The 14,662-nt window shown below is 30.4% G+C and overlaps 1 protein-coding gene across 1 annotated transcript; it reads right to left on the minus strand.

Annotated features, from left to right (window-relative positions):
* Window positions 1–44: 44 nt before the first annotated feature.
* Window positions 45–4,832, minus strand: LOC114727633 (protein NDL1). Its single transcript, XM_028914321.1, has 11 exons — window positions 4,613–4,832; window positions 2,930–3,029; window positions 2,731–2,828; window positions 2,541–2,629; window positions 2,185–2,245; window positions 2,002–2,088; window positions 1,835–1,912; window positions 1,673–1,729; window positions 1,480–1,535; window positions 1,225–1,360; window positions 45–654 (listed from the first exon to the last, which is right to left on the minus strand). Exons 1-11 carry the CDS (start codon window positions 4,670–4,672, stop codon window positions 433–435), a joined length of 1,044 nt encoding a protein of 347 aa, XP_028770154.1. The 5' UTR covers window positions 4,673–4,832; the 3' UTR covers window positions 45–432.
* Between the last annotated feature and the right edge of the window lie 9,830 nt (window positions 4,833–14,662).

Raw genomic sequence — 14,662 nt, forward strand, 5'->3', positions numbered from 1 at the left:
CAACAAAACAACGAAAAACAGAGAGTGGGAGGGAGACGAGTAGGTACCATCATAATAAATTGGGAGTCCTTCATTATTGACCTCTATTGTCACAAAAAAATCAATAAAACAATCCAACATCAATTTACAGATACAGCTTCTCCAACACCTCACTTTTTTCCTCTATCAGTATGACTGAGATATTTAAACTGAGACCGACTGGCTAGCTCCAAATGAATGAATAATGCAAACATCTAATCTACTGTGTGAGAGTGTGTGTGTCTCTTTGTGTTTTCTGTGTGTCCTGGCTTCTTAATTCCCCTTCTTATCTACAAATCCTTCTCCATCTTCCATCGTCTATCCTCATCTTCAACAATTACTAACAAAAAAATAACATAAAAATTAAGAAGCACAACCAGTCAGCTTCAAGTCACAAAAGTCTCCCTGGTAGAATCAAACATCGAGTGAAACACGAGTCTTTATAGGCTTTAGCTTCAACCCCATGCTTTCCGGAGAAAGGAGCTCTGGAGAGATGCAAGATGGGCTGAGCGGGCTCCTTGGGCTCTCGCTGAGCTGACTCGGCCTACAAAGCCCGTAGCCCACAAAGAAGTACTCCATTGGAATCAGCATTGCATGAGGTTGTTCCTCTGTCACCATTGATCCACAAGCCTGGACCTGCAATATCAAAATCAGCCCCAAACTCTCATACCTACACTTGCTGCTTCTTTATAAACACATATTATTAGGTATGCAATGCTTCAAAGAAGTAATCTATTCAGGCCACACTGCTAAGACTTCATTCATACTATTAGAGGACTTGCATGAGATCAACCAACTACATGTCCCCAGTTACCACGTCTCCCCACCCAAAAGGGAGAATGAATCAACTGAACTTAAAACAAGATAAAATCCCGAGTCAGGTCAGACCACTTAGGTGTGACGTTCTCCTAAGGGCAATTTTTTTTTTTTTTTCGTGCACAACTTGAGAACTTAATTAACAAGAACAAGTACCGAACCACTTGAACAAACTTATTTATTACACCTACATTATCATTATTCAATAGTAACAAGCTCTTTTTATCAACTTCTTTTCAATGATATGAAGGGCATTTCTCATAAAAAAATGGTGTCTTTCCGTTTCATTTCTTTTTCTATGCTGTTCTTTCCTATGTACCGCACGGGTGATAAGGAGTCTTGAAAACTTATGAACATATATATCTTCACACATACTTCTGCACTACATACCTCAACCAAGGCACTAAATCTCCTATCGAGTTTTGCTGTCATGTGGAGAGACTCGGAATGAAAGGGAGAATTTTCCCCAACAAATATAAGTGTACGACAATGTAGTCTCTTCAATCCTTCTGTAAGGTCCGGTCTCCTGCAAGTTGACAAAACAAGCTTAATGCACATGATATGACTGCCAATTCACAGACTGAAGAAAAAAGGCACACACAAAAGAAATTAAACATCAGAATCGAATATGTTAGCAGATTTTACCGATTAATTGCTTGAAGAAACCGCAAGACATTTGTGCTCTTCCTCTCATCAAGCAACTGGAAAAGAAGCATACAAGTAACCTGGTGTAAGCCTTACTGAATATATTAAATGAATAAAGAAAACAGAAATAACAATCAGATTTAAGCAACAGGGCAATACAAGTAAGTAGTAATTAAATTAACCCAACACTGACTTTTCTGCAAGCTTGAACTATCTCTGATTCTGGAACTTCTATATTACCACGGACTTCCTGTAATTGGTTTCCCAAAAGACAATTATGGCAAATCAAATAAAAGATGTGAGAGAAAGAGAATGCAAGCTACATTGCCAAAATCCTGGCATTACATTATTATACCTCGCTGAAGTATCGTTTAAGCAAGCACTCTTTCAGCAAACCACACATGCCATAAAAATATAGCAGATTTGACATCACCTAAAAATTAAACACGGCCTCAATAATATGATAAACTTTTAAATTCATGAATTAATTAGTCAGAAGGCCAAAAAAAAAAAAAAACGAACCTTGTTATATAACCATTCAGTCCAAGAAGGTGATTTGCATAAAGGAGATACAAGTATTAAGCCAAGAACACGATCCCTATATTTCATCTGTATCAAAGCGAAAAAAAAATCAACTGAAATAAGATTTCATTCATAGTTCATATAGCCCCAAAGCACAACTCATTAGTCAAGTAGAGAGCGTACAGCGAACAGGGTAAGGATATAAGCACCAGCTGTTACCCCCATACACATCACAGCACCCAGCCTGGATAAAGGTGTTCATACCATTAGGAATAAACTAATTACGGCATAAACATTAGATTTGGCTCTAAAACATAGTATGGAAATGCCATTCTAATCCCGCTTAGTTTCAGAGCCATTACTAAGTTGGATGGTGCTTTTCAAGAGATCAATTTGAAAATATATGTTCTGTACTCCATTGTTTTTTTTTTTTCCGGGGCAAAGTTCGATAGCCTATCTTGAAAGCTCCATCTGAGTGTAAAATGTAATAGAAAATTCCATTTGAAAAGCTATAGCACATTCAATCAAATTGTAGTTACCCGAAATAATTGAGAATTTCAATTATTTGATCTGCTAAATCTTCAACAGAGAGCACAGGATCATCAGGACCAAGCGCAGCAGCTCCCAACTGCAAGAACTCTTGTGAAAGTTTCAGAGGAGAAATTCTGTGAATAATAATTCTAAGACAGAACCAAATCAATATACAATCAAATCAATTAACTTACAGACCTCATGCCCAGGAGGACTGATGTGATATATGCAGAAGTTGTGAAGCAGCAAAGATGCTGCCTCAGGACAGAAAAATAATCCTTGGAAACACGACATGTCTGCATCAAAACAGAGGACAATAATTTCTCAAAAAGATTAAATTAATAGGAAAAAAAAAAAAGAATAATAGATTATTTGAAAGTGAGCTGAACAAACTTACAATTGAGTGCTAAATCTGGATAAGTGATAAGTGCTGGCTTATCTTGATCCCCATACACTATAACAGACACCGAACCACAGCCAGTACGAATACGATGTTCCTAAAACAGCAAACCAAAATAAGCTTGGAGCAGACACAGAAAGAAACCAGAGAGAAAGCGTTCAGATATTAAAAAGAAAAAAGAAAAAGAAGGGGGAAAAAAAAGAAGCTTAAACTTTTGGTAAGAGAAAAAGAACCCTCTCCTTAAGCAACGGATATCATCATCCCCTAACATGGATGCCCATGTGCCCTTACCCCTTTTCTAGAAAAACCTAAGTAACAAGCAACTGCATAGCAATAGCAATGCCAGTTTCAAAAAGGATAAATAAAACAAGAACTCCAGATCACACTCATCGTACGCTCCAGACAAAAATGCAAGGAGAAAACAGTAAAAACAGAAATTCTACGGTGGATTTATCTTCCCAAGACATGCACGTTGAGTTAATGTGAAATAGCTATGCAAACGTGTAAGAGGTGCAGTTGCTGTTCCCATGGCAACAATGTGGTATTTTTAGACTCATGGACCACCTACTTATCTATGTAGACTAAGTCTGGCCCAGTTCTCTTGGTGGTTAAAAGGGGGAAAAAGATCAACTTTTTGAAAAGTAAGAGAAACTTCAGCTGATCTGGAAACCAATAAAACTGATATGTACACCGAAACATAATTATACAGCTAAAGTTATCACCATAAATAGACCGTAACTATGGACTACGCTTCTAAAGAACTAAAGAGATAAATCAAAGCTAAAAGGATTCTATTTTTTATAATGTTGAACCTCATCCAAGAAGCGACGAAAAAGCAAAAGCAAAAAAAAAAAAAAAAAAGAAGTATGATGGGAGAAAAATTCCTTCATCTTCACTCAAAACCCGAAAAATTCATTGATCATCCAAAAAGCAACAAAAGCCGAGAAAACAAATTTCAGTACTTCTGAAACTCACTAATCAATGTTCCACACATGCATAATACAGACTTTAAAAATCCATCTGCGAGACATTGGTAAAGGAAGATCGCAAACAAGATAAACAGAAGACGTCACGAACAAAATTCCAAAATAACCAGGGGAACAAGGAATTTGAAGCCAGAAAAGATAAGAAGGATGAATATGGAAAGAATCAACATCAATATTTTAACAATTGGATGATGGAAGGGCAAAAGAATATTTAGCAAATAAGGATCCGTTATCCCTCCCTTTATCTTCAAAATCCCTAAAACTTGGCGAAGGGAAATATATTACCAAAAAGAGGATCATCAAGAAAACAAAGGGGAAAATAACCCAACGCCATCCTATTTTAGAATGAAACGTTTCTTGCTCTTCCTGACTTCGGAAACCAGATAGCAAAGCAAAATACTTGAGCAATCAATATTCAGTTACATTAAGAAAAACTGCCCCAAGTGACGTCGAAAATTGACTTCCCTTAATTTCTGCCACAAATTTTCTCCGGCGAACTAAAATGGCCTAACCATAAAACGAAATGCAACATGATATACTCTCCACAATCATCCCAGAAGATACTACGAACAAGAATAAAGACCCAATTAAAAGAACAGTTCGAATTAATCGATCCATTTCAAAGCTTCAACCATTAAACCCAAGACAACAAAAGAGATCATACTAGGAGGAAGGGAGAGGGGGAAGAGCGGACCTTTCCACCGAGATAGATCTTCTCTGTGTGAGAAGGAATAGAATCATTTGAGTCAGCCATGGCCGAAGCCAATTAGAGTTGTCTAGAAGCCCAGGAACTGGAAAAAGGCTCCTGAGACAAGCTGTGCGTGTGTGGGGGGTGTCTCGGCCAGGATCGAGAAATAGTGAAATGGATATGGAGGAGGGTGAGTGGTGGAATTCAAATGGCTTATGTAGGAAGCGATTCTTTATCTCACAACACAGGAATTAGAACTTCCCCTTTCCTTCCTTCCTTCCCTCCCCGTCTCTCTCTCTCTAGAAACTCATTGTTTTTACGTCCTTATGCGGTTAACCACCACCGACGGTTCCATGGACACCAACAACTACAGATCTTGTCAATTTAACCGCATTATTATTATCATTGTTGTTGTTGTTATTGTTAAAATTGAATATACGTTTCTCGTAGTAAGATGCGAGAGATGTAATAATTTTAAATACAAAAAGATGTATTATTTTCTAACTTTAATATAGCTTTTATAAAATAAATAAAGAGATGGCGAAAAATTAAATAAATAAAGAGAATTTAAAAATAAATAAAGAGAAATTAAAGATAAAAAATATGCATAATTTAATATTCATGGTTTGTAAATGATATTGCTCTTTATAAATTTTAAATTCTATATTAGTTATAATGATATTTAATATTCATTTTTATACATGATGCACCTAATTAGGCTAAAATACACTTGACCTAAAACATTGGGGAAGTGCCTTATAACCCAACAGCTTTAAAAGTTTGAAATTAACATTCAATTTTGAGCCAAAACTTAGGTAAATTAAGTTTAATGTAATGGTGTATGTATATCGTACTAAGTAAAACACTTAGCTGATATAACATTGAATTTTGAGTAGCTGATGTTATGTATTGTTGGAAGATTTATAAGGAAATGGAGAGTGGAATTCCGATGGCTAAGAAATACCACTGAAAATGAAAATTATATGTGTTTCTAAAACAGAACAAAAAAAGAAATAGAGGTGGGAGGTGGATTTAAAAAAAAACGAAAGGGAATATTTCTTCCAATACGAGAAATAATGTGGATTTAAAAAGAAAAAAAAAGAGTTTAAGGTGCAAATTTACCCACAAAATATTTCCTTATATATACCAAACACCGTAATAGGAGTAAAAGTAAACATGAACACTTCTACCTGGCGTGAAAATGTCACAACTTTGATTGTTAGTAAGCATATCAATAAAAAAAAAAATGGTGTTAAAAAAAACACATAAAGGCTTCGAAATTGTGTTAAAATGTCGTAGTCATTAAGTCAATCAATATTTATTATTTAGGAAATATTCCCACATGCATTACATAGTACTATCTCCGGTCCTAACTATAAAATATAGTTGACTAATTTGAGGAGATTAAATAAAGAAGTTAAGTTAGTTATTTATAATAAATAGGTGTTGTCTTTCTCAAAATATCCTTACTAATCAACTATATCGGCTAAAACTACAATTATTAGAAGGACTACCTTAAAAAAATACATAAATATAAGAGACAAATTGGATTAAGCTCTTATATTTAGAACCAAAATAAAAGTCAAACAGAGTCTTATATTAAGGACTGGAGATTTTTTTTTTTCTTTGATTGTTGGTGGTTTTGGCTTAGAGATGAAGAGAAAAATAACTCGTCTATATATTGTCACAAAAATCAATATATTTAAATCCTCTAATAATATTATTACTGTGTCATAATTCTTAACATCCCCTTCGACATCCTTCTCTATCTCCTTCCAAATAAAAGGATAGTGGATGAAGCTGTTGAGGGAAGGGCAACTCTAGCAACACATGTGGAGTTGTTTGCTAAATGGTTAACGTTGGTTGATTTAACAATCGTAGTATTTTTATACTATTTGAGAATTTTCATTTGTATTTTTAAATTATTTTCTCGATTGAGGAATGTTCAAGTGTGCTTTTACACGTGGAAAAATATCATGGTGTTTAACATGAATTGGGTTATATTTTATGGGTAAACTCGCACCGTGATTAAAAAGAAAGGGAACAATAGAAGTGGATTGGACCTAAAATGAAATGGACTAGAACGTCCATCGCAAGGAAAAGCAACGGAGCAAAAACTCATTGGGGGCAATTTTGAAACTTTACATTGGTTTCTGTAGTGAATAGTAACATTCTCTCAAAATATTAAAAAGAGTGAATGTGTAAATTTACTCATAAAATATAACTCCATGAATATTAGGCATCATTAACTTTTCTTGGGGCCGTAAAAGTGCTTCTAATGTTTTCAAAATGTTACAAAAATATCATGATCATTAGGTCAACTGATGTTTGTTTAACAAACATGTTCTTAGCCAAAAAAAAAAAACAAACAAAAATACACGTGAAGTTTTTAATAACCATGGTATTGTTGCACCATTTTGAAAAGCTGTGTTTTTGTACCATTTTCTTAGTCTACATATTTATCGAACAGTCAACGTTAGTTGATAATCATGACATTTTTCAATTATTTTAAAACTTTAGATATACTTTAACACCTAAAGAAAATTTAATAAAAACGTTTATGGCTTTGGGTTGTGATAGGAATGGGAGAAATAATGTTATCATTTGGGTTTTATGATCTCCTAGCACTAGAAAAAATCCTTGGGTTTTTTTTTAAAAGTGTAAAATTACAAATTCGAATCTCTATAAGTATAGCATAGCATGTAAATTCCTTCCATTCGGTCAACGATAGCCAAAAAACAAACAAACAAACAAAGTTACAAATTTGACTCTCTATAAGTATGTTGTGTAAATAAATTCCTTCCATTAATTTATAAAAAAAGGGAAATAATGTTATGTTTATGTACCAAACACAATAATTTTGTTACCTAAGAGATGGAAGCCTACCGAATTTGAGGCCAGTCATTTACAAAATATAATTTGGTGGTGTAGAGAATGCATAATTGTTACCGTATATGAAACTCACATTCTTATATATAATTAGGCCAGGTATGGGCTCATTACGCCACTTTCCTAAGAAAGTGTGATCTCATATGCCACTTACATTCGGATAAATGTATTTTGATTAGTTAAGTCTTTAGGGGATTTAAGTATAGCATGTTCTAAGCATTTATACATCACCCCAAAGTTACATATAAAGACATTCAACTCTAAAATATTATAATATTCTTGTATGCAAAGTTATACATAAGAAATGTGAACCACTTATGCACAAGAAATATGAACCGACTTTGGTGATTATCACCATGATGAACATTATAATACTCATCAAATTTGAATTATTTAGATTTAATATGAATAGTCGAGATTTAATTTTTTATAATTTTTTTTAAAAAATTCTTTCAATAGGTACAAAATTCAAAATAAAAATAATCTCCTAACCGTTTTTTTTAAAAAATAATTTTTATTTAAAAATCATCAGTTGGAAAATTTAAATTTAGATAATCAAAACTATATTTGGATAATGTAGATCTCATTATTGTAATAAATATTATGGTGATCATCATTGTGATAAGCACTATGTTTTCTTTTCTTTCAAAAAAAGTAAGAAATCTCCACATTACCTAATCACTTAATGTATATACACGACCCCAAAAAAAAAAAAAAAATTTACAGTGGATTTAGAGGTAGATTTGCAATAAATTATACATTTGTGAAGAACTAATTTAGGACAAATATTGTGGTCACAACATATTTTGTGAAAGATTTGTGACAAAAATGTATCAACTTCTAATGAAACCATATTAGTTGGAAAACAAATTTGGTGCATGTTGATAAAATATTAATAGTTTACTAACAATAGTACATTCAATCTCGTCGAAATTATCCAAATCAAGATCCTCAAATTTAGCAATATTTGAAGAGAGAGCCGTTGGTTAATTGCTAGTTAAGTCTAGTCCTCAAAAGTTGGCAAACATTTGACTTTCTTCGCAGGTTAAGCAGATTTAGTTCATCATGCAAAATAATGTCTCCCTTCTATTTGGCAGAAATGGGTCTAGAAGTCCTAAAAAGGTGCCAGTATTTTTGGGTTATTTCAGAACCTCATTATCCTTGATGATGGTGTTGGACCAGCATTTTGACTTCTGGACGCTAAATGGTTAACAAGAATACTTATTAATAATTAAAAAGATGTGGATACTTTATGGGCCAAAAAAGGAATAATTGATATTAGAAAGAAGCTTTCTATGCTGATTAAGATGACAACTGGTGTAAAAAATAATACTCCTCCGGTCCTAATTACAAGACCCAATTGATTTATTTGAGGAGATTAAGGAAGTAAGTTAAGTTGGTTATTTATAATAAATAAGTGTTGTCATTCCTAAAATATCCTTGCTAATTAAGTATATTGGCTAAAACTATCATTATTAGAAGGATTATCTTGGAAAAAAATACATAAATATAAGAGACAAAATGAATTGGGGTCTTATAATTAGGACCAAATAAAAAGTCAAATGGGGTCTTATAATAAGGACCGAAGGAGTAATTCATTTTTTTTCAAAAGTCTGACATCACTTTTCCTTCCTTACCACTTATCTTTGCCATCAGTATAGAAAGTTAATAGTCTCACTGTTTTATTTATAAAAAGGTCGTTGCTCACACTTTCTACATTGTATTCACAGTAGCTGGTTTAAAAATCCTGCTTTAGACATGCTGAGATCCATTTTGTAGTTTTCATCATGATTTTCGGATTTAGGGGGGTGTTTGGAATTAAACAAAAGTGTTTTTATGAAGTACTTTTTTACAAATCGAGATAAACTCCTCTATATAATTACTTTGTATATCGTAAAATCATTTTTAAAATTATGATTTGGTTTCCATCTAAACATTAAACGCTCTTTCTTATGTTTGGCTTTTGCTTTTTGATGGTTAGCCAAGTTACTAGCCTTGGATATGCTGATGAAGGCTTGATTGTGTTCTCTATCATTTCGTGGGCTGCCATTCCATTTGCTCTTGGTTGGCCGTTTTGTGGCAAAGAAAAGAAAACTTGAATTCATTTCTTATTGATTTCTTAATGATTAATTGAGACAAAAGAAAATAATTATTAATAAGTCTTAATGACAAGTAAACAATTGTTATTTATTGTCATAAAACTTATCATTGCAGACTGTTATGTTGTGATTAGAATTTTTCAGCAATTATGTTTTTTTTGGGATTTCATAAAGATTCTTGCTAATTTATTTTGTTCTGCTGTCGTAATGTCAAAAATGGCATATATTAGCTTTTGGAGGTCAACTTGGTCGGTGAATTTGCCCTATTGTTAAGAGGTCTGGGTGGCTTTTAACCTGTGGTGTTTGACTAGGCTAATCGCTTGTATGGGCAATGTTGGATTGAAAATGTTGAGGTTAATGTGATTTTTCCTGACTTATTTAGAATTAACCCAATTTTTAAAATATTTTTTGATAGTATTTAGCATCTTAAACTAATTTAAGATTTATTTGACACCTTAAAATATTTTTTCAATAACACCTTATATTCTAGGTACTTTTGGTGCAATTTATGTTTTAAAACATAGTATTTTTTAGTAACAATGAACATCATATACTTAGGGTATTGAACATATTTTAGGATGTTAAATATACAAAAAGCTAATAAAAATACTTTAGAATTTCGAGTGCTATTGAGAAAATATTCTAGGAAAATCACAAATTAGTTTAGAATACTAAATGCTACAGAAAAAATATAATTTAAGATGTTCAAAAGGCCAAACCAATATAATTAAGATGATGTCAACCAACAAGAATGATAAAAAACGGATTAATGGGAATGCTCTAAAGATAAGGGCCGCCCCTAAATTTTACCCTGGGGCATCCTATTTATTTAATATTTCCCTAATTATCATTTATAAGATATCAAGAAGACTAATTTTAATTTATAAAATTCCATTCTCATTTTTTATTTTATATTAAATAAATATTTGAGAAACCCTTCTCTTTCAAAGGGCATTGATGTGTTTTGTGCTTTTTTTAGATTACTCAGAATAGAATGAAAGAGTATTTGGATAAAAACTAAACAATAATTTTCAAAATAATTTTAATGGGGTTCGAGATAATTATGTAAGAAAAATATTATCTTAATTTGCATAAAAATATTTTTAAAAAGAAATGCTAATGATTGTTTTTGTTTTTTGTTTGACTCAAAAACTTTGTACACCTGTCAATATATGCCGGGCCCCACAGCTGTCACTTTTCCAAAATTTGGCAATTAATTAATAATTATATAATTTGTGTTTTATTATACATAAACTTCCAAGACCACGGCGTTGGTGGGTTGCTTTGCTTGCCGTTCATTTGACTCCATTCGCTCATCACATTCGCGCCTTCCTTATTTATCAATTCTCTTCTCACCATTTTTAAAACTTCATAATATATTATATATTAATGTGGAGGTTAGAATGATGTGATATTCGTCTTAGCGTTTCATTTTTGTTTCTTGTGTCGGTAGTTGAACAAAGTTTAGTTGAGATTAGATTTCTATGTCCTATAAAATGTAAAATAATTAAATAACTAATACCAATTATTTTAAGTGAAAAAAGATTTATGTCTGTCAAATAAAGTCCTTAATTAAAATCTTAAAACAAATTATATTGGAATAATTTTAATATTAAAAATTTAAAGATTAATATGATTTTTAGTTTCTGAAATTTTAATTTAAAATATTGATTATTGGAATAATTTTAATATTAATAATTTAAAATACTGATTTTAATTAAAATCTTAAAAAAAATTATATTGGAATAATTTTAATATTAAAAATTTAAAGATTAATATGATTTTTAGTTTCTGAAATCTTAAAATATTGATTATTAATTTAAAAAACCGAAAACACTGTTTCGGGGAACAAAATGTCTAAGGAGATCAAAATAAAGTCAAATTTTAACAACGAAAACTAATGATTTTAAATTTTAAGAATTTAAAAAAAATACTTTAAATTTCAACAATTAAAAATGATGTTGACCCAAATATAATTGTATTCAGATCCAAATTAATAATCAATATTAGGTTGTTTTAAATTACAAATTGGACACAAAAAATAATCATTACTAATGGCCAAAGGTGAATTCTCATGATAGGTAAAGGATGTGACAATGATTGGGACATACTTGCTCACATTATTATGTATGATACATTTCTTTTCCAAAGTTGAATGCTTGTAATTAATTAAAGTGACCAACAATATTTAATTTGGCCCCTTTTCTACTTAAAGTGGTTGAGAGAGACATTGAATTGAACCTACTTCCCTATCACAAAATTGCATTCATTGGGTGGGATGTACGCATGCCATGTGCCATTTCTCTTTTAAAAATATTCACCCACAAAGGTAATGTTTACTATCTTTTTGAATTGTATTATTAGTCCATTTATTTGTAAATATAAGAATCTGATAATTAATTTATAAAAATTAAAAAAATTAAATTAATTTTTTTAAAAAAATTGTTTATTTTTATCAAATTAAATTTTCTAATCACACTTGTTGTTTGCTGTTGTTACTTGTTAAAATATGGATGTGTACTTGTAAATTCACCTATGAATACTTGTAGATGTTTGTATAGTTCTTATAATGTAAATTAGGATCAGAATTTTAAATTTTTATATGTATAGTTATTGTAATTATTATTTTACTATTGTAAATAGTTAAAATGTGTATGTGTACTTATATTCATCTATGAAATATGACACATTATTTTGTTATTGATAGTTGTTGAAATACGTATTATGCACTTGCAGTAGGCAAAAAACGTTTATACACTTACAAACTCATCCATGAACTTTGCCCAATGGACATGAACAACTTAGTCGAAATTCTATCCTTTTCTAAAATGCGTGTGGGGCCCATTTGACTTGCTAACACCATTTGGTATTTTCGTCAGTCAATTGCACAAAACATTTTTATTGGGTTGTAAATTACTCCCAAAAATCCTATGGTTTGCAACTGTATAGAAATTTTAGTAGTTGGATGCTTTTAGGTTTGGAAAAATTGCAACAACAAAAAATTGAAAGAAAAAAAATTACAAATAAAGACCTGTTACAATATTAGTATTGGTTTTGACAATGACAACAACTTTCGTGAACGAGTTTTTGTATATAATTTTTTAATTTCCAAGTTTTTTTTAATGATTTTCCCGTTAGGTTTTAACCCTTATTTTAATAATGTTTTACTTTTATTTTTAGCCCATTCTATGTACAAAAGTTACTTTGTGTTGTGTAATAAGTAACTTCATTAATGCAACTCTTTGCACAACAATTTTATATTTTTTTCATTTAAACCATTGGTATCCAACATAATATTTGGATGCTAGGCCCAATTTAGTCAGAACCCAAAATCGTTGGAGAGATGTAACATACAAACTGTTTTTGGGCTTTCGGCCCAATTTAATGCTCATCAATCTCTCAAGTTTGCTTAAAAGTAAGTTCAAAAGACTAAAATATGGCTTGAGTTTAGTGAATGAGATTATTTATATTTAGTATCTAACAGTGTTTCAAATAGAAATACTTCTGATAGAAAGATGCTTTTACTTAGATAATTTTTTTTTTGAAAAGTTAACAAAAATAATAAAAGTAAGTTCGGGAACATTTTTTTTATATTGGAATCTTATCCAAACTTTAGTTTTGACTAGTCTAAAAGCAAACACATCTTTTACATAGACACACGCACCCCCAAAAAAAATTAAATTAAAACAATGTAATATAAAACCATTGCAAGTTTCTTATAGTAAAATTTGTGCGATATGTTGATGTCCGTACTAATTTATTATGTAGAATGAGAAAGCTAAAACAATCAAAATTTTATTGAAAAAATACAATTCATTCCATTCCATAGTTAATATAATATCTATTAACTAATAATAAAAGAAATATTTTATTTTAAAAATAAATCTCTTAAAAAAAATATAGGACGACGTTCAATTCCAATCCACTCCATCCTATTCATGAGGCTAGCTTCATTACCATGGGGGCCAAGATTAAAATATATATTATCAAAATAAATTAAAGATGGCATTAATTCTTAGGTTGTACTTCGAAAACTCCCATGTTGCTAGTTTTAATTTTCCTTTGATACATTTCACACTCTATGAATACGAAGAAAACATTAAAGAAAGAATAATCAAAACAATTTGAAAATGAATCCTCTATATTGAGCCATGCTTTAGTTAGATATCTCAATCGTAAAATTCAGCCGAACTTGAGGGTCTTTTTTAAATTCTATAATTATTTTAAATGTATATTTATTTATTTATTTGTCTGTGTATATCTTAGTCAAGAATAAAATATACTAATCACCTCTCTGTTTTATTTAAATTATAAAAATCTTCCATCTGTTTTGAAAATATATATAAATCTCTTTTGAAAGTGAACTGTATGTTATACAAGCCTTCTTGTATATTTGACATTTCATTTTCATCCATCTAACTGTTAGTTAATTATTATGTTCGACTTTTAAACTTTTATTTTGACTAAAATACCCCTTATTAACATAAAAATTTGTTAAACATTTATAATTGTAATAAAATAATAATTGTTGATACAACAAAAATTAATTTTAATACATGTATTTTCAAAATTTCTAATATATAATAAAATTTATTAATTTTGATTTTTCATCACAAATATTAAAACTTATTTACTTAGGTTTCTTTTAAATGGTTACAAAATATATTAAATACATTTTTTCTCATCATATAATATAAATTATCTATGAGAGTTGTAGAAATTATTTAAATTCATAATTTAAAATTTTTAGATAACACTTTTGTTAAAAACATTTACAACTTATTTAGTCAATTATATATTTATTTAAAAAATTAATTAAATTGTAATTCAATTTTTTTATGTCTACATCAGCTAAATCATTGAATTTTCTATCCTGATATGATAAAAATATTAAACAATTATTTTGAAAAATGAAAAGAATTGAGGAAACAGAAAATTTTAAATTCTTCAAAACTTTTTTAACCAAAATTTAGGGATCTACTATCATTAAGGGTGAATTAGTCATTAAAAATATTTTTAATATAAGTTTTAATTAAAAAAAGCAACCTTTTAGAATATTCTTAATGGA

The sequence above is a fragment of the Neltuma alba genome, unplaced genomic scaffold (genome assembly GCF_004799145.2).
Source record: "Neltuma alba isolate B1F8T4 unplaced genomic scaffold, ASM479914v2 tig00012505_pilon, whole genome shotgun sequence".
Lineage (NCBI taxonomy): Eukaryota > Viridiplantae > Streptophyta > Magnoliopsida > Fabales > Fabaceae > Neltuma > Neltuma alba.

Bases quoted from the DNA above. Each gene is read 5' to 3' on its own strand.
- LOC114727633 (XM_028914321.1), bottom strand. From the start codon at position 4,672: ATGGCTGACTCAAATGATTCTATTCCTTCTCACACAGAGAAGATCTAT. The intron at 3,030-4,612 runs GTCCGCTCTTCC...TTGCTGTTTTAG, and splicing joins AGATCTATCTCGGTGGAAAG to GAACATCGTATTCGTACTGG. The intron at 1,536-1,672 runs GTCAGTGTTGGG...CTTCTTTTCCAG, and splicing joins TAGTTCAAGCTTGCAGAAAA to TTGCTTGATGAGAGGAAGAG.